This window comes from Dipodomys merriami, unplaced genomic scaffold, assembly GCF_024711535.1.
Source record: "Dipodomys merriami isolate MVZ:Mamm:240054 unplaced genomic scaffold, mDipMer1.0.p SCAF_82, whole genome shotgun sequence".
NCBI lineage: Eukaryota > Metazoa > Chordata > Mammalia > Rodentia > Heteromyidae > Dipodomys > Dipodomys merriami.
This window is the reverse complement of record NW_027206424.1, coordinates 1,307,410-1,332,554: the sequence shown is the minus strand read 5'-3', so window position 1 is coordinate 1,332,554 and position 25,145 is coordinate 1,307,410. Positions and strand designations below refer to the sequence as shown.

At 45.8% G+C, this 25,145-nt stretch overlaps 1 protein-coding gene across 1 annotated transcript in view; it reads left to right on the top strand.

Moving 5' to 3' along the window:
* The window catches only part of CUNH10orf90 (chromosome unknown C10orf90 homolog), a 198,617-nt gene that overhangs the window by 158,007 nt on the left and 15,465 nt on the right, over window positions 1-25,145 (top strand). Inside the window, exons 6-8 of the mRNA XM_070011476.1 lie at window positions 19,606-19,896; window positions 22,387-22,568; window positions 24,633-24,810. Of these exons, the coding sequence (XP_069867577.1) occupies window positions 19,606-19,896; window positions 22,387-22,568; window positions 24,633-24,810 (651 nt within the window). The remainder of the gene's footprint in view (window positions 1-19,605; window positions 19,897-22,386; window positions 22,569-24,632; window positions 24,811-25,145) is intronic.

Here is a 25,145-nt window from a genome sequence, read left to right as displayed (position 1 = left end):
AGATACGAGTCTCACAGACTTTTCTGCCCAGGCTGGCTTCAAGCCATGATCCTCAGAACTCAGCCTCCTGAGTAGCTAGGATTATAGGCATGAGCCACCTGCACCCAGCTCCTCAATCTGCTTTCAATTAATTTTTGTATAGAATAAGAGATAGAGGTCTATTTTCAGCCTTCAGCCTGTAGATCCTCAAGTTTTCCTAACAATTGTTGAAGAGACTTTCCTTTCTCCTAAACAGGTTTTAAGCACTCTTGTCAAACATTAGATGGCCTTTGATGTGTGAGGTTGTTTCTGGACCTTTGATTCTATCCCATTGATTGATGTGTTTTTTTTTCCTGTCAGTGCTGGTTTTGTTACTGTGGCCCTGTAGTATAATTTGAATTCAAGTATTGTGCTACCTTTAGCATCTTTCTCTTTGCTCAGAATTTCTTTGGCTGTTTGGGATCTTTTGAGTTCCAGATAAATTTTAGGATTGTTTTTGTATCTCTGTGAAAAATGGCATTAGGATCTTCTTGGGAATTACACTGAGTGTGTAGATTTCTTTAGCTAGAATAATCATTTCACAATGTTAATTGTTCCAATCTATACTCATCTAATTTTTTTTTCTCCTGTGTTTTCCTCGTGTGTTTATCTTCCTTTTCTGTGGATAGTAGACCTTTAAATATCTTCTTCAGTATTGGTTGAGTGATCATAGTTTGCTTTATTTTTGTCCATCACGGAATGTTTTTTATTTCTCCTACAATTATGAAGGATAGCTTTGCTAGATATATTAATATAGATTGACAGTTATTTTCTTTCAGGGCTTGGAAAATACCAGCTCATGCCCCCCCTTGCTTTTAGAGTTTCTGTTGAAAGTCTGCTGCTGTTCTGATAGGTTTGCTCTCATATGTGCCTTGCTGATTCTTTCGCACGGCTTTCAGTCTTTGTTCTTTGTAGTGTTTTAAACATAATTGTTGAGGCAAGCTTGTCTTCTGATCTTGCCCATTTGCTGTTCTGAAAGCTTTCTGTGGCTAATCATCCCTTTTCATCAAGATAGACAAAGGTTTCTGTTGCTATTTTATTTAATGTAATTTTCTTTTTCTTTTTTTGTCAGTCATGGGTCTGGGCCTGAGCGCTGTCTTTCAGCTCTTCAGCTCAAGGCTAGCACTCTACCACTTGAGCCACAGCACCACTTCCGGTTTTCTGGCGGTTTATTGGAGATAAGCGTTTCATGGACTTTCCTGCCCGGGCTGGCTTTGAACCACGGTCCTCAGATCTCAGCCTTCTGAGTAGCTAGGATTACAGGCGTGAGCCACCGGCTTATTTAATGTAATTTTTATGCCTTTAGCTGACACCTATTCTCCTTCCTCTATACCCACGATTTGTGGGTTTGGTCTTTAGATAATGTCCAGAAATCTTGCATGTCTATTCTTATTTCATTCATATTTTTAATTAGTCTCTGGTTGATCTAATTCCTTCAGTTGATCTTTGATCCCTGAGACCTATTTTCAATGTGTTCCATATATTTGCAAGGCTTTCAGCTGACTTTCATATTTGGGTTACTAAGCTTTTGCTCTTCCCCATCTTCCCCCTCCCCCAGATTCATGTATCTTTATAAATATATCCTTTCATATCCTGCATTGTCTTCAGTTGCTTGTTTGAATTCTAATATTCTCAAATACTTGAGATCTTCTCTAAGATTTAAATAAAAGTTTAGGCCATTTGCAGGTGTTTTGGTAATTGATAAGTGCGGATTTATTTCTATCATGCTGTTTAGCATTCTAGTATTCTCTCTTCTTTGCCTTATTATCTCTTTAAACCATTATTTTTAAATCAAGTTATTTCTCATCCTGCTTTGTGTCTCTGTTAGTTGGAAATTTTATTCTTCCACTATTTTAGTGACAAGCTAGAACTTGAAACATGAATTTAACCAATCCTAAAATTAATCACATTTCTTTCTCCCTCACTGTGTTGACTCATAGGACATCTTCAGTCCCATCATCTCACTAAGGATATTGCACATCTTAGTTTTATCCTTGTGTTGGTTTGTTTTCTGGCAAATTATTATTTTTATACACTATTTACATGTACCCCATGATTGCCATTGCCTGTGCTTCTGTGTACATTAGATTTTATTTTCTGATGTCAGCTGTCCATTGACATGTCACACTTTACATATCATATGTTAAAATAGAGAACTGTGGGAAATAAACAGTCTCTTTGGGGGAAGAAAGAATTCTAAAACCATAGTTATTTTACCATTTTCTTAAAAATCTTGACACTGCACACCATTCTATTTTGAAAAAGATTTCCTGTTGGCTCTTTGAAAACAGTATCTTAGTGTTTTTGGCTTTTGAAATCTTGACTTATTCAACTACCTTTTGGAGCTGGTGTGGGGTTAAACCCAAGGCCTCCAGCTTGCTTCACATTCTTGCTGTGACTGACCTTCTATATCTTGAGACACAACTTCAAGCTAGCATTTTGCTGGTTGATTGGAGATGGCGTCTTATGGACTTTTCTGCCTGTGTTGGCTTCAAACTGCCATGCTCCATGTCTCAGACTCCTGAGTAGCTAAGATTACGAAAGAAAGCCACCAGCACTAGGCATACAAGTAGACTTAATAGTATGCTGTGGTCTGTTCATGCTGCTGTAACAAGGTACTAAGTTTTTTCCTTTTGTCATAGAGAATAGAGCTGTAATTATGTCATACTTAGAGCTTTTCTTTGGGGCTATATTTAAGATCTTCTCTTTGTGTTTGGTGTTATGCTTCATAGTCATGTATTTAAATGTGGATTTCATCTTGATGTGCTGTGATTCATGATTCTGATTGTTTTTATTTATCAGTTCTGAGAACTACTCAGACTATTACTTCCTTTCAAGATTTTTATTCGATGTTTTATATGGTCTCATTCTATTTTACTCTCTCCTAAATTATCTTCACATTTTCAATCTCTTTGACTTTCTCTGATATGTTTAATACTTTAGGTTTATATTCTACTTCAGTAATTATACTTTTAGGTGAATCAAAAGTCGTCAGTTTTTAATCTCACTGTATTTTTCTAGAAGTGGTTTTTGGTTCTTTTGGCACTCATTCTAGCCATTTTTCTAGACTCTTGTTTATTACCCATACTTTTAAATCTTTTAAGCCTTTAAATACATTAGTTATTTTTATACTCTGCATTTGTAATTTATAATATCCAAGGTATAAATATAAATCTTGAACCTACAGTATGCCTTCTCTGCTGATTTCTTCCTGTAATAGTTGTTTCTTGTATGTGTTGTGACTTCTATTCTTTGTACACACACACACACACACGATTCTATATAATGATTCTAAGTTCATGTTTACTGGAAATTTCTGGAATGAGGGAAGTTCCTACAGAAGAATTCCCATGCTTCGCTCTGTGGGGCTCACTCCTCACTCTGCAAAGTTTTCAGCTTGTGGTTGTTCACACTAAGTAGGCTATGTGGACTTTGGCATCATCCCCAACAGGGAACTAGCTGTAGAGGTTTCTCACATTTTCTTGTCCAGAGTTTTGTTTCCTGGCCTCTGCTTGGCCTCACATCCCAAACTCTATGTGATCAGACATCACCTCCCACAAAAGCAAGATTGTTCTGCAGTTTTCTTCCTGACCCTGCTGTTTCTTTGCTTCCTAAATTTTAACGTGCATACTTAAATTTTATTTCCAAGGGTTTAGTTGCTTCATTATAGGAGAGTTTAGGGATACCTACTCTACCATATTGCAGGAAATAATAGCTTTTGTGTTTATTTGTTCCACTATTATCTTGTAATAAAGACCACATATTTTTAAATTTAGAATATTTGAAGCTTTTAGGAAATTAAATTTGTTACATAAGTCTATTGTCTTTACAAAATTCATTTTCCTGTATATGCACTTTTTTGTCATTGTTATTGTTCTGTTTTGTTTTGTTTGTTGAAGCGTGAATTCAGGGCCTGGGCACTATCTCTCAGCTTAAAAAAATTGTTATTGTAAAGTTGATATTCCAAGGGCTTACAGTTCCAGGAGTTAGGTTATAAGCACTTTTCTTTTTGAACATTGTCATCCCTCCCCTCACTTCCTCCCAGCCCCGACAAGTTTTATAGTTCATTTTGAACATTTGTTTACCATTTGTCCCACCACTTCTGTGCCCCTCCCTTACCTGCCCCCATACAGATAAACTTACAAGACAAAAGGTACAGAAAAGAAAAACAGCAACAAAGGAGAAAACAAATAAAATACCCCTTGTTTCCATTTCCTGGAGTTCATTTTGATAAATACCATTGTATATGATCATGTGCCCATAGCTATTGAGCCTTTGTGATCCTCTCTTCAGAATAGCCTCCTTTGCTCTCACTGTGAATGTCTAGAGTAATGTATAATTTATCATGTCCAAGTGTATTTTTTTATGTCTTACCATCCAGAGTGTTTACTTTTAGATTTATAGGCACAGTTTATTTACAACAAATTAGGGAAACCTATGTTTCTTTGGGTCTGGCTTACTCCACGGAATGTAATTTTTTCTAAGTCTTTCCATTTCCGTATGAAAGGTGCAATATCATTCTTTTTGATGGAAGCATAGAAAACTGTTGTGTATATATACCACATTTTCTTGATTTTTATGTTCACTGAGTGGCATCTGGGTTGATTCCATATCTTAGCTATGGTAAACAATGCTACAATGAACATGGTCATGCTAGTGGTATTAGTGTAGCTTGGTTTGTAGTCAATTGGATAAATGCCTAGGAGTGGAATTGCTGGGTCATAGAGAAGCTCTATGTTTAGTTTTTTAAGGACCCTACATACTGCTTTCCAGAGTGGTTGAACAAGTTTACATTCCCACTTACAGTGTAGTAACATTCCCTTTTGGTCACATTCTCACCAGCATGTGTATTGTTAGTTTTCTTGACATTGACCATTCTAACTGGGGTGAGGCAGAATCTCAGTGTTGCTTTGATTTGCATTCTTTTATGGCCAGAGATGTTGAACATTCTTTATGTCTCTATTGATTTCTGAGAAGTTTGTCTTTAAGTTTTTAGCCCATTTATTAATTGGGTAGTCATTTCTTTGAGGGTTTATTGAGGGAGGCTTACTTTTTTGAGCTCTAAGTATATTTTGGATATTAGGCCCTTGTCTGGTGCATAGCTAGTAAAAATCTCCTGTTCTCTGGGCTATTTATCTTTATCTTGCTAGCTATGTTTTTTGCTATAAGTTCTCTATCAGTTTGAGCCACAGCCCCACTTCCAGTTTTTAGGTGATTAATTGGAGATGAGACTATCAAGGACTTTCCTACCTGGCCTGGCTTCCAACCATGATTCTTAGATCTCAGCATCCTGAGCAGCTAGGATTACAAATGTGAGCCACCAGTATCCGGCGGTATTCTTCAATGTATAAGTAGATGTAAATAGTACATTCTTCTCTGTTCATGCTACTGTAACAAAATATCATAGGCTGAATGGTTATTTATTCCTCAAAGTTCTGGTAGCTGCAAATTTGAGTCCAAGGGACCAAGATAGTTAGATTCTGCTGAGGGTTGGCCAACACTTGATTTCACACTGCATCCTCACATGGTGAAGGGCAAGTTACCAGTTCTCTGGCATGCTCTAATAAGTGCACTGATACTATATCACATGCCTCCACCCCTGTGACCTGATGATGTCCTAAACACCTTACTTTTTATGATCTAATGCCTCACTGGTAGCTCTAAAGCTATGGTATGAACTTAGGAGATGATATTAGCATTTACATTATTGCACAGTATCTTTGAGAATTACTTTGCTGACATTTTTCTAATATTGTTAGTTTTTTATGAAGCCATGAATTAGAGTGCCCTAGTTGCATTGTTACTAAAAGTTTCTGCAAACACATGAAATAGCAAATACTCACCTCTAATAGTCTAACATTCATATCATATGTGAACATTTAAACTGTATACCTAATGTTGTACCTTTAGCTTGATTCCTGATGTTACACCATTTGAGAAAATATCTAAAGAGTATCTGGGTATATAAAAGTTTAATCACAGGTTTGGTTGTTCTTAAGCTATATATTCCTGGAAGGAAAATTGCTGGCTAAATTATTTGAGTGTTGTTAAAGGATATGATTTTGTTTTATCAATTGATTTTAAGAGAACTTATAAAATATACTCCACAGCTTGATTAGCAAACTCCATTGCCGCTTTCAGAGAGCAAGTTTGGGCCTTCCTGTGGTTCTTCCTGTGGTAATGGGTACTCTGTTGTCAGTGTAAGAATTTCTGTCTATACGCTCCCTAGAATTCAGTAAACATTTTTACATATTGCTAATTTGATAGGTTTCAAACTTAATAGTAATTTCAAATGGCCAATAAGGAAGAATTTTCTGTTTATGGGCCATCTATATTCTCTTCTTGTATTCTGTATCACTATCTGTTTTTGAGTGTATTTTTCTCTGGGGTAAATGGTCTTTAGCGTATTAACTCTTATGACTATAGGGAAAAACCCTTATGCCATTTGAACAGTGAACAGTGACCCCTAAGTCATTTTGAACTTGTGTTTTACATTCACATTATTTTATTCTTTATCTTTTCAGTATTGGGGTAGTTCAAAATAATGATGGTTTAAAAGATTGACAAATGCAATAAGAGACCAGGAATGCAAAATAACCGATTTCATAGTTCCATTCACTGCAGAGTACTGAGGGCTACTGTGACACAGCGAAGAGCCAGATAACGCTCTCTGCTTTGAGATCCACCCAGGGAGCAGGGGAAGGGTTGGGGGAGGAAGAGTGAGGAGGGAGGAGAGGAGATATGAGGAGGCGAGAAAGAAGTCTACTGAAACCATGTTTGCAAAATGAGTCACATCCAAGACTCTGGGACATCCAGACCCTATGCTAAGTCATTCCAGGGACTGGAACAGCCCATAGTGGGAGTCGAAATGCAGAAAGCCTTGAATATTACCAAGGACATAACCCTCGGTCTCTGGAGGCTTGATGTCCTAAACAGGAGATGATAATGGGAAAGATGCTTAGCGTCCACCACAGGAGCCATCTGTTCTACACCAAACAGCAGCCTCCCCAGGGCAGATAAGAGAAGCAATACCTGCATCCAACGGGCATCAGATCTCTTTGTAGAGTGAATGCCACTATCTGATTCTAAATCTGTATTCCCTCTGTCTTAGTGTTCTTTTACAAAGAAAGAAAGAAATAAAGCCTGCAATCTCAAATCAAAGCCCCAAAAGATGTGTGCATTTTCAGACATCCTTGACTACTTGCAAATGAGCTTCCTGCTGTCCTCCTGGGCATCGATCAAGTTCACACAGGAGGCATCGAGGCTGGGATTAGTAGAGAAAGGATTGGGAAAGGATTTTTAACGTGATGTAATTGGATGTGAATCGTTAATTACATTATGAAACGCAAAGCACACAAGCTGGAGTCTGTGCAGCTGAGTTGAATTAGCTCCTCAACCAGAAGAAATTAACGTACAAGTCAGAAGACTAGCAAGGACCCGAATGCCAAGTGCCATGTGGCCTGTTTCGCTCGGGCTCCCCCTGCAGGGAGGGAAAAGTCTTCAGTTCGTGTCATGGGACTCCCAGCAGTCTGCCTGGATCCGAACCTGCCAGCCACATGCTTACCAGCGTGGGGAATGCTCTGGCTTTGAAAAAGATTTGTCTACACCGGCTTCATGAATATGTAATCCACAAACTGCAGTTTTCTTGCATTGTGTTCCTTCATACAGTAATAACCTTTTAGAGAGGTACTTTAAAAAAACTGCAATGAAGTGCTTGTTGCTGTGTAAACCATGTACTATGGTACTGGTGCAGGGGACCCCAAAATTAAGAATCCCTTAAGCGTTCTTACTTCCTTCTCTAGCAGAGAAAGTTTCCCCTACATTTCTGATTTTTCCCCCTACAAGGAGCTGAATGTTCCGTCCATTTGCAGGCAAAGCCTGAGCATCTCACTACCTTCAGTCACACACGAGGTCTGCTGTCTGATCCGCGTGGCCTGCAAAGCGGTTCTGGTGCTTCCTTCCCTCCCCCTGGCTGGTTGTGTTGGGAATCTACACACGTAATTGCAAATGCAGAGAAAAGCCTTGGCTACATTACCATGTAGAGGGAGCGGAAGGAGCGGAGGGAGTGGAGGCCCTTGCCTCTTGGCTCTTATCTGCCATTCCATGTTCTAGACTACTGTGCCAGCAGTGTGCACAGAGAGGTTGGCTTTGGTGGCTTTTGCCATGTACTTTAGAAGAGCTTTAGAGTGGAGAAGGGCAGTCAGTCATGCACCTGGGCTGCTGAGTATTAAAAGAAGAGTTGCTGCCACCTTCCCTGTCTCCACCACCTTCCCTGTCTCCTTCAGCTGAATGGACTCAAGTATAGTGGCTTCCACCACACCCCTAAGCTCAGAGGGGACTGCGTTGAGGAAAACAAAGGGCCAGAGGGGGGTGCAAATGCCCTGACACTCAGCATGTGGATTTAGTCTAGCTTTTCCTCTTCTTGGAGTCAATGGAACTGAGACACTTCTGGAATCTGAGAGTACGGTGGGATTATCTCCTGGTTTAAGGCATTCTTCTGTCACGTTACCCACTTTGCCATCCCCGTGTCGTCCAGAAGCCTCGTCTCCTTGCTACCAACATCTCCCTGGCTCATAGCTGGAGGGCTGGACCCAGAAGCTGCCTCCAGATAGCCTTGAATCATTGATGCTTTGCCTTGCAGAGGCTGTGGGAATCCTGTCTTCGTTATCTCCCATCCTCTGACGGACAGGTCTGACCTAGCTCTTCTAGGGCTAAGTGCCCTGAGGATGTGAGTCATCGAACAGGGAAGAGGTGAGGCACGTGGCAATGTCCATCAAGTGCCAGGCCTTGACTCAGTGCTAGGCATTGCTCAAACAGCACAGGGCCCTCCCTGCGACCAAGCCAGTGATCTAGTGTCAGCTAAGACACACAAGAGGACATGTCAGCATGCAGAACGGAGTGGTGGCAGGGCATCACAGAACATCTGCGAATGGCACGGGGTTGGTCCTTGCAAGCTCTTTTTAGGAGTCAGTGTCTTTGTGGCCGGAAGGAGCCTGCCTTGTGATGGTAGAAAGAACAGGCATTTTAGGCATAAGGAAGTGCTGGTATAGCAGTTCCTGGCATGACACAAAACAGAGGTGGCACACTCAGGAGACGAGGCCAAGGCCTGTGGGGCTGGTACACAGGCGTCCCTGAGCTCCGAGGAAGCAGTCCAGGATCGTGGGGAGAGGAGCATGTGTTTTACTTCAGGTGGGCTGGGAATTATCAAGGAGACCTAAGCAGAGGACTTTCCTGAGCCTACTTGATTTCCTCTACATCCTGGGGGAAGCAGGGGATGGAGAGAGTGGGTGGGTCTGGGTGGGCTTTCCTGAGAGAGTTGACAGCACTTGTTGATGGGTTCCATCTAGTGGGGGAAGGAGGAGACGAGGCAAATCAGTCATTGACTCTACAGGACCCAGGGTTATCACAGCCCCCACAGGACCCCGTGCTGAGCAGCTGCAGTCCCATGAGACACAGGCAGGGGAGTAGTCTGGGTTCATCAGACCCCGGGGATGATGGCCTTTCATCGCCATGCAGAGACTAGAAGGGCCTGAGCGTCCCAGGCCCAGGATGAAATTGTTTGGAGATGCAACTATGCTTGGAAGATGCCTGCAAATCCAAGCCATGGGAAATGGACTTGAAGGACTGAAATGGCCCTTATGCAACATCAGAGTGTTAAAGACAACAGGAGACAGAAAATGGCGCCTAACTGGAAACCACTATGCTTAGAGGAGGCAGTTTTGTGGCATGCAGTGGTGTTCACCGATTGTTTGGCATGAACATTTTGTCACTGCCTTTCAAGGAATGTCTGTAGGGTGTTATCGTTTGGTTTAATTTTTGGTGGTACTAGGGATTGAGAGCTTGCCAGGCAGGTGCTCTACCACTTGAACCTCGCCTCCAGTCCCTTAGGATATTGGCTACTTTTGGGGTAGGGTCTTGGTTTATGTCCCGGTGGCCCTGGGCTATGCTCCTCCTCCTTGGTGCTTTTATGGCAGGCATATGTGTGTTCATTGTTTTAAGAGTGCTTTGATTATATTCAAGACCAGAGGCATTTTTTTTCACTCTTCCCTTACACAGTCACAATGAGGAAAGTCATCAGGAAAAAATCCTCCTCTTAGAAACCTTCTCTTCAGGGAGCTTTCCTGGAATTCGGCCCCTCCCCAGATCGGGAGCCACTCACTCCACAGTCCCGTGCCAAGAGAACCTTCCAGCATCCTGGTCTGCAGGGAAGAGGTTGGGGTGCAGTTGTCAGGGACGCAGGGGCGTGGCTGCTGTCACTAGGGAAGTCCATCATCCTGAGTGGACACTCGGAGGAGCAGGAGGCTCAGCTACCACCCTGGAGAAGGCACCGATGGGTCTCCAGGGCACCACGCCCGCTGGCTTCTTTTCTGTTGTTGTTTGTTTGTGTTTTTACCATTCCAAATAGAAACAGTGCATGTGCTTTCCTTCTCCACAATTTATTTTTAGAAAATTTGGAAAATGAAATGCCTTCAGCCCAGCCACATGACTCCCATTAGCCTTAATGGGAGAAAGGTGTCTTTGTGGAGGAAGAGAGTCAACCACTATGTGGATCAGCAGCAGCAGACTGTGAACTGCAGCCTGTGCCCTTGTGCAGGGTTGGGCCTGCTCAAGTCCAGGCTCGTACGCAGACCGTGCTGGGGCCAACGACCCAGGCCCCTTGGGAGCTCCTGGGTCCCTTCTCTGGCTGGACTCTCAGCCCTGGGTTCTGGGTAGGACAGGCTCTGTCGTGCTGGCTGAGGAGCCCCGTGTATACTCTCTCCTCATCCCTCATGCCTTGGGTGTTTTCCCTAATGCTCGCCTGTGAGATGTTATTAATAACAATTTGATTTTTTTCTTAAATCTATAAGCACCACTGCAACCTCAGAACTGCTTTTTGAAAACACACACAACTGGGATTTGAACCCAGGGCCTCATACTTGTTAGGCAGGTGCCCTTACTACTGAGCCATGCCCCTAGCTCTTTTTCAGGAGGGTCATTTGTTTTAGATAAAGTCTCTCTTCCTGCCCAGGTACACGTGTGTGAGATTTCCCATTATGGCTAGCATTGTTGAGAGGGGGGTGTTTAGAAATGGTTCTGCCTGAGCTGGCCTTAGACTTCAATCCTCCCAAATTTAGTCCCCCAATTCTCTCTGATTATAGACATGAGCCATTAGTGGTTGGCTGGAAACCCACGTTTTAAAGAAAGCGGTACTAGTTCTAAAAGATTTCTTTGAAAATTATCAACAAGGAAGCATACATAGTTCCAACAATGGCAGGGCGGGTTAGACCCCAGGGTGTAAAACACAGCCAACATGGCATGTGCCTAAGAGCTCTGGAAAAACTCCACCGTGATGTTCAGAGGTTTATAATCCCAGTGAAAACTGGTGAACTGGTTTTATTCCCCCCTAATGTTTGAACTTGTTGCATATTCGAACCCATAAAAGAGGGCAGGGTACAGCTCTGTGGTATGGGGAAAATCCACACCCTGTGGCCATTCGGTGTAACTCACTGCTGACAATGCAGGCTTACACTAACACTTAGCTTTACAACACTTAGCTCTGTGGATCAACTGAGCATTTGAAAATGTTGGGAAGATCTTTACTTCCTCTCTTCTCATCATTTGCTAGCCAGAAAGAATAAAAGCACTTCAGGAAATAAAATTGCTTCAGGAAAAAAACAACAACAAAAAGCTGCTATTAAGAAGTGACTTTACCTTCTTTCCATTGTTCTGAATTGGTGCATCTTTTTCTTGCAGATGGCAATACATTTATTTCTCACAAAGAAATCCCTCCCTTCTCAGGAGCATAAAGGAAATGCTTTTAGTATGAGACAAAATAGCCACCCTAGCTTTGAACAGCTGGTTAAACACATTTCCCTTTTCCCATTCTAAGTGGTCTCATGAGTCAAGCCCCCGCACACGCTTTGTTTCTTAGGGATTTCTCTTGGTGAAGACGAGGAAGGCACTCAGGAAGTGGGCATTGGAGGGGAGCCATTAGCGTGCAGCCCGTCTGTTCGTCTGGTGTGACACTACCTGTTTATCTCATTGGAAGTGACCATCGCTTGGGAACGGAGCCAGAAGCAGAAGAGTAGAATGAATGCAGAAAAGTCAGAGGAGGTGGAGGCTGGGAAATCCCGCTGGCTCCGTGTTTCTGACTGGGGCCTGGCGGGTGCTGACTCAGCCCCCTTTGTGGCTTAGTTTAGTCCCAGTTACTATTTTCATGTGGCATGTGCATCTCTCTTCATATAGGCCCTTGGGAGTGTCTCCAACTCTGATTGTTAAAAATAGTTCTTCAAAGGGCGCGGCATTCTTAGGAGAAGATGCACGCAGGGCCCCGAGCTTCCAGCTGAGTTGGTTGACATGATTGAGGTCTGTAAAACGTGTGAGAAAACCAGAAGGCTCGTGTGAGCGAGGCTAGGAAACGCTTCCAGCCATCACAGCGGGGCTGAGAAGTAGAGCGCAGGGCCATTTCCACGGGAATCCTGCAGCCTTGGAATTTGCTTCCTCTGCTGACCTGGAACCCTCTGAAGTATTTATATCCTCCCCAAATGGGGTTTCCAGATCTAGAGATGGAGGAGAGGGTCTGGCTGGCTGACTGGGGGTGGGAGTTGGGGGGGGGGGCTAACGAAGAAGCTGGAAATAGAGGTGTTGTGTGTCCGCCAGGTGTGTGTTTCTAGGCGCCAGCTCCCCAAAGCCCTACAAATTCACCACCATGGCTGGTGTCCCGCAAACACACTCAGAAGTAGAAAGGGGAGTCATGTGTCTTCAGGGCCCCTGGCCGCACTGTAAACGCCCTCATTTCATAGACCACACTTTCAGGCCCCGTCTTTGGTCACATGCGTGTATTTAATGTTTGTAGTTGGCTCTTTTCTTCCATTTCCTTCACAGTTCAGCACACCAGTTCACCCTCCCAGCTCCTGGCTCAAGTCCCAGGACCATCCATTTGACTGGATTCTTCCAGCACCTGGCCACTTTCTTCTTCATCTTAATGACGATGATTACGATTATGAGTGCCAAGCATAAACTCACGTGCTTCTATGCCCATGCATTCTGCCTTCTCATAAAACGAGCAAGTAGGATTGACATTCAGGTATTACCAGAAAACAGCTGTCTAAACAAGAATGACAACTGTGCTAAGGCAGGAGGGACCCTACGTGGAGGCTTGTGTGTCACCTGAGGTGGGGTGTCACTCGTAACCTAGGAATGCAAGGTTAGAACACCAAAGTCTGCTGCCTGAAGACCATGCAGGCACGCAGGTAGAAGCATTGCTGTTGCTGAGTGGGGAAAAGGAAGCCCTGATCTATCTTCAAGGCCATTGCTCACTGTTATACTGGAGCCTTCCCTGACTGATAAGAAAGTTCACACTTGAGAGTATTTTGTGTTGACTGGCTCTTGGCTTTATAAGTGGTCTTTCCTTTTGACTTTGCCCATGGTCATTGGCTGTCAGTCTTTCTGGGCTCTGTCAGTTAACCCCAGGTGATTTATTTGCAGCTGATGACTTGCATTGACAACACCCACAGTCACAGCTGGCTGTCTGGAAGATCCACCTCAGTCTTCCCAAACACAGATTCTTCCAAGTGAATGTCCCATTTAGGAGCACTGGCCTTTGCCTTTCTTCTCCTCTTTTCCAGGCATGCTTCTCATTATGTTCATAAAATGGTTTCCAGGACTCCAGCCATCACATCTCCACTGATCTCCAGTGGGGCCACTTCCTCTCTCCTAATTCTCCCGAAGGACTAATGGTTCGATCTGCTGACCAGAGCAATAGCTCCTGATACTGAGATGTACCTCATAGCTGTATTACTGCTCTCAAAAAAACCCCACCTCTCTCCCCTTAGAAGACCACCAAGAGCATTTTGTTGGGGAGTGTCATCTTGTCACTATTTTAACTTTCTTTTTTTTTGTCAGTTGTGGGGCTTGAGCTCAGGATCTGGGTGCTGTCTCTGAACTCTTTATCTCTCAAGGCTAGCACTCTGCCACTTTGAGCCACAGCTTCACTTCCAGTTTTCTAGTGGTTAATTGGAAATAAGAATTTCACAGGCTTTCCTGCCCGGCCTGGCTCAAGGCCTGTGATCCTCAGATCTTAGCTTCCTGAGTAGCTAGGATTACAGGCATGAGCCACTGGCACCTGGCTTACTTTAATTCTTTGAATGGTTCTCTGAGTGAACAGATTTTTTTCTTTTCTTTTCTTTTTGGAGACAGAGTCTATACAGTCTGGCTGGCCTTAAACTTGCAATCCTTCTGTCTTATCCTCTCAGCTGCTGAGATTATAGGTATGCACCCCCAGACCTGGCAGAATATTAATTTTTGAATACATTTTTATGGTTCAAAAGTTTTAAACAGTGATTATACTCCTATCATTTAGAAAGTTTCATTTAATGGAACTCTATCTAACTGAAACCTATAAATACCCCTTCAAATGTGGCTACGTTTTAAGAAATGCTTAAAATGTTCTTTTCCTGTGTGCTTTGGGATCTGAGTCACGCTTTGGGATAAAGCATTGTGGGAAGCTGGTGAGGTAAGAATATTTCCTGAGTGGAAGGGAGAAGGATGTGATTTAATAGTTAACCAGAACTTGGGTGTCTGGATCATTCTTTGTATTTCTGTGGTTAGGAAACAGGTGTGTGTGTGTGTGTGTGTGTGTGTGTGTGTGTGTGTGTGTGTGTGTGTGTGTGTGTGTGTGTGTGTGTGTGTGTGTGTGTGTGTGTGTGTGTGTGTGTGTGTGTGTGTGTGTGTGTGTGTGTGTGTGTGTGTGTGTGTGTGTGTGTGTGTGTCAATGAGAGAGAAAGAGAGAGAAGAGAGAAGAGAGGGGAAAGAGAAAGAAAAAAAGGGGGAGAGAGAGATTTCTGCCTTTTGTGTGTTTTAGAGCCATGTTCATAAATCTCCCGGCCCTCCGGGGTTATGACATAATTGGAGAAACAGCTCTGGGTAGTTATCCTGGATCCTTCCTGGCTCTCCCGGGCGGGGGATATGTGCTCCGGCTCGGTAGGAACGGCATGAATGAATCTTGCTGGAACTGAGTGCACTTTCCCACATGGTGTCCTGAAACCCGAGACTGGCACGGGTTGCACACCATGCGGTTATTTCCTTTTCTTGTGATGCGGTGGTCACACAGTGCTGCTCATCGCTGGACTTGTACGCTTGTCCCCTTGTGGCCACGTTGACATTCCAACAGCAGCTGTCCCTGCCCGGCCACTGGCCCTGGCTTCCTCACCCGTCTCCCGTGGCCTCATGCCTTGTGTCTTGGCCACTAGCCCCTCCCCCTCCCCCTTGGGCCTTTTCTTTAGGAAGGAAGGCCGACGGTTGGCGTTTATAGAAGAAACCTGTCCACTGTCTGAAAAGGTCTGGAATCTGCAGGAAGTCTCGTTTCCAACAAGGGAGGGCCTCCCCTTACTGTGTGCCTCATCCCCGGGCCTCTCCGTCCTTCCCAGCCTGTGTCCCAGCTGCTGTCTCTTCCCCTTATGTGGCTCAGCCCTTGCACTTCTGACTTGTCCCTCCTCGTCCGGGTGGCGCACCGTGCAAATATGGAGGACTGTGTTAGGGACCGGCTGGGAGCCCTGCTGAAGACATCCTCCTTCTCTGTGTGGAGCTTCTTATCCCGTTTGTTATCTGCCTCCTCCGCCCTGAGCTGCGGTGTCACCATTTAGAGACTGAGCAGAGATACACTGAAACAATCACTGTCTGATTTTAAACAGAAGTCTGCATGGGACAACAGGCAGTGGTATCAGGGGCAGCTCCATTTTCACATGAGGAAATTGTTTAACCCACAGCTGGAAGATGAAGCCTTCCCAAGACAGAGAAGAGACAGAGAGACAGACAGAGAAAGAGACAGAGACAGACAGAGACAGACAGAGACAGACAGAAGAGAGAGAAAGAGGGGGCAGGAACACATCCACTGCCCCTGCTCATGGAGAAGACTTGCTCTTTGTTTCTGCTCCCTTGTTTCTCAGAGGCCACAGGCCAGCTCCACTGTCTTTTATTCCATTTTCTGTGTGTTGTAATTGAAGATAGCTGTAGGTTTTCTCTCTTCTTTGAAAGGAAAATAATAAAGCAAACAAGACGTACTGGGGGAAGTAATGCCTTTCTAGAACAACCATTGTGTCGGCCTTTTCCTCTCTCCTCTATGTCCTCTTCTATGCCCATTGATCAGTGGACCTTGCATAGAGGGCTGCTCTCCGTGCTCCGAGCAGCAGACTCTCATGACCCAGGGATTGAAGGGGAAGCAGAACATCCTACTGAGAGAGGGAGACAGAGAGAGCGAGGGAGAGAGAGTGAGGGAGAGAGAGTGAGTGAGTGAGAGAGAGAGAGAGAGAGAGAGAGAGAGAGAGAGAGAGAGAGAGAGAGAAGAATGCTGTCTCTGTCTGTCTCTGTTTGTACAAGTGTCCAGTTCTGCAGGCATGGCCGTTCACAGGCCTAGTTAGATGCTATTGTTCTAGAGTTTGCTAGAGGAGACCCCACAGACAAAGGAGGAAGGGCAAGTGGATGAGCTTGATCTCAGTTGCAGACACCCACTGCTGGTGGAAGGTGTGGAGATGGGGGACAGCCTGGGCTACTTAGGGTAGCAACAAATAGAACCAGTAAGATCTATTGTCAAACAGGCTCAGATGAGAACCAGAAAGAGTAGAGCAGCCCATTCCCCCACCACAGCGGGTCAGTGGCTTCCCCACCACAGCCCAGCTCCAAGCCCTGGGCCAGCACCTGCTGCTCTAGACACAGCTGCCCTACAACCCTATCCCATACGCTGTCAGTGAAATGGTGGTCCAGCTAAGACTGTTGAACTCTCTCTAGAAGCTTCTGCCAAGTGGACAAAATGCCACATGGACAAGAGCTGGCTATTCAGGTAGTGAGGGCATGTTGGTGAGGGAGAAAATACAGACAAAAGCAGTGTTTGGAGGTGCTCACCGCTCAGGTGTGCCACATCTGGGTGGAGAGTAGATGTCATCCAGGAGGCGACAGAGAGGACACTGGAGGCGGGTGGCACCGAGGGGCAGCGTGGCGGGTCATCTGAACAGCAGCTTTACATTGTGGATGTCGTACATCACAATGGCATGGACTTGAGAGAAGGATTAGTAGGCATTGTGTAGTGCCCCAAGCTCCTCTTCATCCCGGGATCCCGCGTCACCGTGGGGCAGGCTTTGTGTTCTTTGTTCACTTTCAGTGGCACAGCTCTAGTGTGATGGACAGTCAAGCTCATCAACCAATAGTAGACAAGATGAATACTAGTCCAAGAAATTTCCTTCCCTTGGAAGGACATTTGTAGGGTCCCAGCCTCTTCATGCCCCAGACCTGGGAAGGAGGCTCACACACATGCCTGGCACAGGCTGCTGCTTTTCTGTGCTCCTTGGGACGTGCAGAGTCTGGGGCGGCCCTGGGGCCTCGTGGGGGTGAGTTGGTTACCTTGCCTGCCCCGGGCCACCTTGGTGGCCAGTGGTGCTGCATCAGCATTCACAGAAAGAGACTTGATCCAGGAGCTGTCAGAGTCCCTCTTCTTTCCTCTAGCACAGTGACTGCACTCTGCTATCCAGACCGAAGTGAAACATCGGACCCCCACATTATTATTTACTGAGAATTTCCATCGTACCAGGTAGAGACAGGTAGACCTTAGTTGAAAATGGAAGAAAAGATATATGGGTTGATCATTCTCCAAGATATAGATATAGATATAGATATAGATATAGATGAACCTAATACCAAGATGCATGTAAACTGGATTAATAACCAAGTTCGTTTTTGAATCTTTGTGGGAGTTTCTAATTAAAATCCATATCATGTTAAAAAGAAGGACTATTTCAGAACGTTGACCATAATGTTCTTTTTCAACCCATCGAGCCAGGCTGTGGGTTCAATGTGTCCTGACCAATGTCACCCCATGTGTCATTCTTCCCCATCTTTCCCAAACCCACTCACACCCTCATTACAAGGCTCCATTTCCACATTTGTACATTGAATATAATGACTGTACTCACCCACCCTTCCTCTCTCCTTGTGTATAACCCCTCCCCACCCCTGATAAAACATGTTTCAGCTTCCTGGTATTCATGTTGTCAAACTGTCCTATAATATTTTATACTTAGACATCACTGACGATGCTTGAGATAGAAGTTTGGAAAGATTTTTCTGTAAGATTTAGTGAAGTCCAAGTTTATAATAAGTAAACAAGCCTTGCCAAGCAATAAGGGCTTAGTAACACCTGCCCCTTTGTGTAGACAGAACTTCCAGTGTGGGAAGCCCTGGACCCTGGTTAGAACTTCACCTGTGTTTTGTTTGTTCACAAGAACATGGGGCACTGGATTCATGCCCTTGGTGAATGGGGAACAAGGGACTTGACTCCCCTGGGCTGCATCCCATAGTCAAGAGGTAGATTCTGCAGAGCAGGATCTGAAGGCGTTGCTGCGTACCCCATACTCAACCATTCTCTTTGGCTAGAACCCCAGAGGCCCCAGGGACAGAGGGGAGGAGCAGATATCAGAACGTGGCTGCTCTCCTCAAAGCTGGCAGTCATGTGCGTGTTCCTTTTTCTTACATAGTAAACATTTGAGAAACCAGAGCAAGAATCTTGGAACAGTTGTTATTATCCAACAGCTCACCAGTCTTCTTTTCCTGTGTTAACACGCAGAATGGCTATGATGTATTTATGCCACTGGCAGCAGCGGCCCCTGCCCAGACATGGGGTAAGGTGTCTAAAACAGGCAATGAAGAGAAAGTCTCTGCTCCTCCACTTCCTGTCCTGCATTGCCCTCTCCCGAGGCAGTGGCCGCCACCAGGGCCCTCTGCAGAACTTCTGCATGTGTAGGCATATGGAAAAAGCAAAGCCCACACAGCATCCCCAATCCTGCTTTGTTCATTTAACAATATCACTTGATTATTCCTCATTCACACAAGAGCTTCTGCTCCTTCCTTTGAACGATTGCAGAGCATAGGTGTTCATATTTACTTCCCTCGTCCCCTGTTAGTGGACATAAGGTGCTTCCTGGAAACTAGCAACACATTTCACTTGCCTGTAGAGCTGTGCACAGTGACCTGATAGATTGTTTCCTACCTCTGTGCTTGCCTTCTCTGGCCGTTGGTACTTCTGCAACAATAATGCTAACTAAGGTTCATTAAGTGTACTATATACTAGCACATTTTATGCATTATTATCATATTCTGTTATTACCTAAGTTTGAATATTTGATCTTAACTGATAATTTAAATTCTTTTTGAGATGTAAACTACAATGAAGACAATTATGTAAAATATACAAAAGTAAATGAATAATACATGGTGTGATAAACTCATTACTATCTCACCTAGGTTTTATCAGTGAAGCTTAATAGTGGTGGGAGTAAGATTTGAAACCAGATACACTGGCCCCAGAGTCAAGGTGCTAAGTTTTCCACTCTACTGATAGAGGATTAATGTGAGTTGCTAACTCCACCTCTGAGCATGGTCCCTTTAGAGCCAAAGGTGCTGTGGTTTGGGACCGTCTTCTCAGGAATGCAGACCACATGTTGAAAGTTTGGTAGTCAACCCACTGACTACCTCTAAGAGAGAGTGGAGGCCAATAGACATCAGAACTTAAGATTGTGGACTCGTCACATATTTTGAGCACAACTCTCATTTTATTTCTAGTAGAAACAAAAGTATTTTCTGGAAGCAGCAAGGAACAGCAAGGACAATCCCGTGTGACACTGTCAGCTCCCTCAGTGGAACACAAGCCTTTTAAACACTCTCCTCCCGATGGGGACAGTTCACCAAGCGACGATGGTCAGTCTAGCGACCTTTCTGAGCCCACAGAGAGGCAATCTCCGAGATTCCTGATACCCAAAGCCCCTTTGCCTGGGTTTCTCTGTCCCTTCCAAGACTCATGCTCCTCTCCACAAGAAGACAGTGGTGTTCAGATAGGAAGAGAATTCCCCAAAGGTAAGGAGCGAGGGTGGTGGTGGAAGCCATTATGTCTTGATGACCATCTGAATTTGGCGCAGTGTATTTTAGGTGGTGGTATCCCACAAACTCACCTCATGGAGGTGTTCAGAGCAGAGAGGGAACAGGATTGGTTTTTGTAGTTGGCAGGTGAAACTTTTGTAGGGAATTAAAAGGCAGCCCTTATTGGCCACAGGCTTTCACCCCTATGGGGCTCTGGGCCAGGGCCCACTGAGGCTGAGCACTGGTAGACTGCTCTGAAGGCAGGAGACCCGGACCTCCCGGCCCCTCAGGCTGGCTGAGGGCCGGGTCACTGACTGGCTTGGATAATGGCTGAGGGACACGGCCCCTACGGGCCAGCACAGGTTTGCTATGAGCTTTCTGGAGTTTCAGTGTTCACAAGGCAGATCTTTATCTCAGCCCCTCATGGAGGAGGAACCAAGTAGAAAATAGATACCATTTCCCTAGAGGTCCAGCTCCTGAGTAACACACAGAACACTGATGTATACAAGATGCAATAATACCACAGGAAATACTGAGTGGTACTGTCGTCAGCAAAAGAATTTAGATTCCCTACTACTGTACAGATTTTCTCTGCAAACTGTAAAAGGGCAGGAAGTTTTACCAGATTTTATATACCTTTGGGTTGTAAACATTAAAAAATGATTATAGTAATTGCCAAAAAAACAGTGTCACTTGAAACTAAAGTTGATCACAAGTGCTGTGTTCATGAATCCATACTGAAGCCACTACTAAGCACCTGCTGTATGTCCTCCCAAGCTCTCAGTACAGTGCAGGAGATAGCCAGCCGCCTAACTCCACGTGTGACAGCCTGACACCCTGAGAGGGTCTGGACAGACAGCTGCCTGCAAAATGCTCTTGAACAGGAACTTGAAACGCATTAAGAGTCTTAAACCTAATACTTGAAGACAAGGAATCCTGGAGGCTGAGAGCAAGACACAAAGCAAAGAGCTGAAGGAAAAGCACTTTGGGAACAATATGGGCAGGGCTGGGGACCAGAGCGGAGTGGGTAGAGCCTGGTGTGAGGACACAGAGGATTGAAGGGTAGCATGACAGTGCAGATCTGTTCTAAAGGCACCTGTCCCAAAGACAATATGGCCTTCCAAAGAAAGGAAACAGTATGAGGCTGAGACCCAGCCACCAAGGAGAGTAAACAGTCAGTCTACTGGGTGTGAGCCCTCAGAAGACCAGCACTGGGCTTGCTGACTCTAGTGATGAGGAGAAAGATGGAGAGGTGTGCAAGGACAGTGTGGCTTCCCTGTGATCTGTGAAAATGCTTGGGGTGGGGGTGGGGGGTCCTGGGGACAATTTGGCAGTGGTGGTGATGGTATAAAGCAGGGAAGTTGGAAGATAAGAGGTAGAGCTAGTAGCCTGGGCTAGTGGTTATGCCTAAAGGGAGGCTGATTGATGGGAAACTCCAGAAGATGATTTCCAAAATGAGAAAGTGACATGAGAACCTCTAAGCCATGTGATGTTGGGCAATGGATCCCCTGGGAACAAGCCCCGAGAAAGCCACAGGTTGGGGCCAAAACATCCTGGTATCCCCCCACCTCAGGACTCACACTGCCGAAATGGCAAGGGCTGCTTCCTCGTGGGCACACGGCAGCGGCAGGGATGGGCCTTGTCCTGGGAATGGAGGGGCATCCTAAGACTCAGCTTTTGATCTTGGCAGTGGAATCAGAAGGACTTGGTGGAAATAGGGGAGTTGGTGGAGTGAGGAGGATGCTGTACAGGTCTAGAGCCAAGAAGTGTGCTGAGACTGGATGGGGTGTGGCAGGTACAATGGGGAGGGCAGGAAAGTTCATGGGGACAGGAGAGTTGAAGGATCAGCTCTTGTGTTCCAGGCTAAGACCTTGGTCAGGAGGTACCAGGGAACGAACTTACTAACCTCCCTCTGCAACCCCAGAGGTAGCCCTGTCTGATCAACTTGTTCTCTGTCATTTTCCAGACAATAGAATGGCCCCAGGAAGGGGCCCAGGTAGCTCAGAGGGCCAAATCCTTCCAATTACTTATGAAAAGCCAATGCTTGACTCTGGCAAATTAAAGGGAGGTATAAATAATCTCACACCATCCTCTGTCCTTATATCATTAGTGTAGCAAACACAAGAGATTAATATGCTGTCCCGAAACAACTGAACTGTAATAATTGTACAGGACACACTTAATATGAAGCGCAGAATAAAGAAGTTTCATTTCCAGCTAAGGCGCTCTAAACATCAGAAGCCAAGTAGGTCCTCTGTGGTGTAATTAGCCAGTCGTGGAGCCGGGCTGATTGAGAATGTGCCTCCCTGTGACCAGGGTAGCCGGGACAGTCTGTGATGAGTTGTGATCTTGTCGGCTTAACGAGGCCCATTAATAACCCATGGGCGTTTCTATTTTCGAAATCGTCTCCTGTGTCTAATGGTGTTGAGGAGCCAGGAGGAAATCACTTGGTGCCCTCTAAATGGAATTCTAAATCTTCTCTCCTAGGAGATTATACATGCTGTGACTTAGTTGTAAGAATAAAAGAATGCGAAAAAGAGGACCGGGGCACACCAGAGTCCTCATCTGCACCCCTCTCGCCAGTACAACCCGATAGACCACAGACCCCCGACCTGTTGGAAGATGGCTCTGAGCCTCAACAGACACCCACAAGCCTCATGACCTTGCAGGTAAGGTGTTGGAGGTCCGTCCTGGGAAGTTAGGGTGCCTGTGACCTCACTTTCCCACCTTTGTCATGGCTGTGTGTTCTGGCTTCCTTCCCTAACTTTTCTGAGCCTCTGTTTCATGGTGTGAATATGGACATAATGACACTCACTAATTGACCAGGTTAGAATGAGGATCAAATTCTACCATGAGCGGAAGAACACAGCAGGTTTCATGGACATCTTCCTAACTGTGGAAGTCACATACACACATGGTTAAAGTCATAAAAAAGCCAGGTGTGGTAGTCCAACTCTGTAATCCTAAGTACTTGAGAGGTAGGATATCAGAGCAGTTCAAGGCCAGTCCAGGCAAAAAGAAACTCATGAGACTCCATCTCAACCAATGGTCGAGTATGGTGGTGTGTGTCTGTTATTCTGGCTAATGGGTAAGCACACTGGCAAGGTGCAGTGTCTCTCGTCTGTCAAAAGTAGGAGAATCGCTACCCAGGCTGTCATAGAACAATAAAGATAACCAATAGAAAAAGGAAAAGGGTCTGGAGACATGGAGGTGTGGCTCAAGTTGGAGAACACCTGCCTAGTCAGCATGAGGCCCTAAATTCAATCTCTAAAACACTGGGGTGGGGAATAAGGTGCTAAGCAATGTCAGAGAAAGTTCTTGTTCGCACACACTGCTTAGCGAGCCATGCGTGACCGTGGGGAGGCATTTGGCGGGCATTTGGTTGAAAGTCAAGCAGTGGTTCCCTTTGCTGACTCCTGCACTTCTGAGCCTCGCTGGGCCCCAATGAAATCTTCACGGCGCCCCAAAGCATCCTGGCTTCCGTGGCTCTCTTGGGATATGCACAGAAAACACAGCAACCCCCAGACCAACCATTCTCAAGGGCCATCTCTCCAATCCTGGAGTCTCCTGAGGCTGACCACCAGTGGGTGAGGCCTCCTAATGCCCAGTACCCGGTGGCTGGCACTTACCTGAACCCAGAAGATGCTTTTCCCTGCTGGGGATGCACACATAACACAGATTGAGCGCACGCGCGTTCGTGCACAATGCCTGCTGGAGATCTGGGAGAGGGACGAGGCTTAGGAGCATTCCCCCTGTGGCCTGTGCTGAGCCCCTGCCGCCGGCAGAGCTCTGTCCATGAGACATGGAGGCCAGCTGAGCACACAGATTCTGTCGTGTGAGGCAGTGTGAGGTGCCATGTGCTCCATGTGCATGGGGAGATAGCCACTTGAGCCAGTGGCTGGCCTGGGGATGTCCCTCTAGGGAGGGACAGCCTGTGGGCTGAAGACAGTGAAAGGCAGAGACGCGCAGGCCCGAGTCATCTACCAAGCTATCAAGAGTCTCGGTTTGTATCTGCCCAATGGGAATAAACTCTCCTGCCAGAATCCATGGGGAACCAAGAGGTGAAGTGTGCCCAAAGAGCACCCAGGGGGACACCTGGAGGAGCAACTGTGGGAGCACGCAGGGGAATCAGTGCTGGCAGTGGGAGGGTCAAGGCTGATAAGGAGATGTGGAGACTTTGGCTCTCCACCCACAGAACCCTTCTGCAGAGGCAAAGATTTCCCTGCAGCTCATTCTCAGGAGGGAAAATGGTCTCCTTGAGCCATGGTCTCTCCTGCAAAGGCCCACTGTTCACCCTAGAGAGCACACCACCTCTTAAGATCCCACTCCAGCGGGAGCAAGCGACCCCGCCCCCTCCCCTGCATCCCGCCCCCACCCGTGTCTCTTTGGGATGTGGGTGCTGGGCACTGGGCTTTGGTCCGTTGGCAACCTGTGGCCTGACAGGGCAGAAGAATGGATGTGCAGAGGTTTGTGTTTTCACTCAGGAGGCCCCATGCTTGTTACCCCTGGGTCCTGCTGCAGTGTGTGTGTGTGTGGGGGTGCATCGTGGTGCTGGCCGCACTGCCCCCCAGGACCTATGTCATCAACATGTCTGTGGCATCTGTGTGCCAGGCCATGGGAGAACTTTGGGAGGTGCCTGTTGGGCTCTGAGTACCACCCATTTGATTGGCTTCTCTTGGCCCAATCAGACGGAGATGTTACTTCTCTTTGCTTTTTTTTCCCACTTCAATTAGGAAGCACTAGAGGTCCATAAACCTCAGTTCATCTCTCGCTCACAAGAACGGCTCAAGAAGCTAGAACACATGGTCCAGCAGAGAAAAGCCCAGCAGAAGGAGAAGCTGGGGCAGAAACAGAGCTCCTCTCCCATCCGTGCCAGCAAAAAGCAGTTCACCATTCCTCATCCGCTTAGTGGTAAGCTACCAGGGGCCTGGGGAAGCCTGGGGAGGAGTCCTCTGGCCAGAGCCTTCGTCTGGGGGTGACAGGTCACAAGGAGGCCATTGACATCCACAGAACCAAAGCTCAGCCTCATCAGAAAGCATGCTCTGGGAGCCAGCGTCTTCTGAGAGATTAGATGTGGGCACCAAACTCAGCAGAAATAACTTGGGACACAAATTTCCCACTCTAGTTGCTACCACTGTAGCCATAAGTTCAAATTCTTGGCTCCTAACGGATGTTTGCAAGACATCCCCTCTGCCCTTTATAGATTGCAAAACAGATCTCGGGGCGAGAGGTTGACTCCAGCTTGT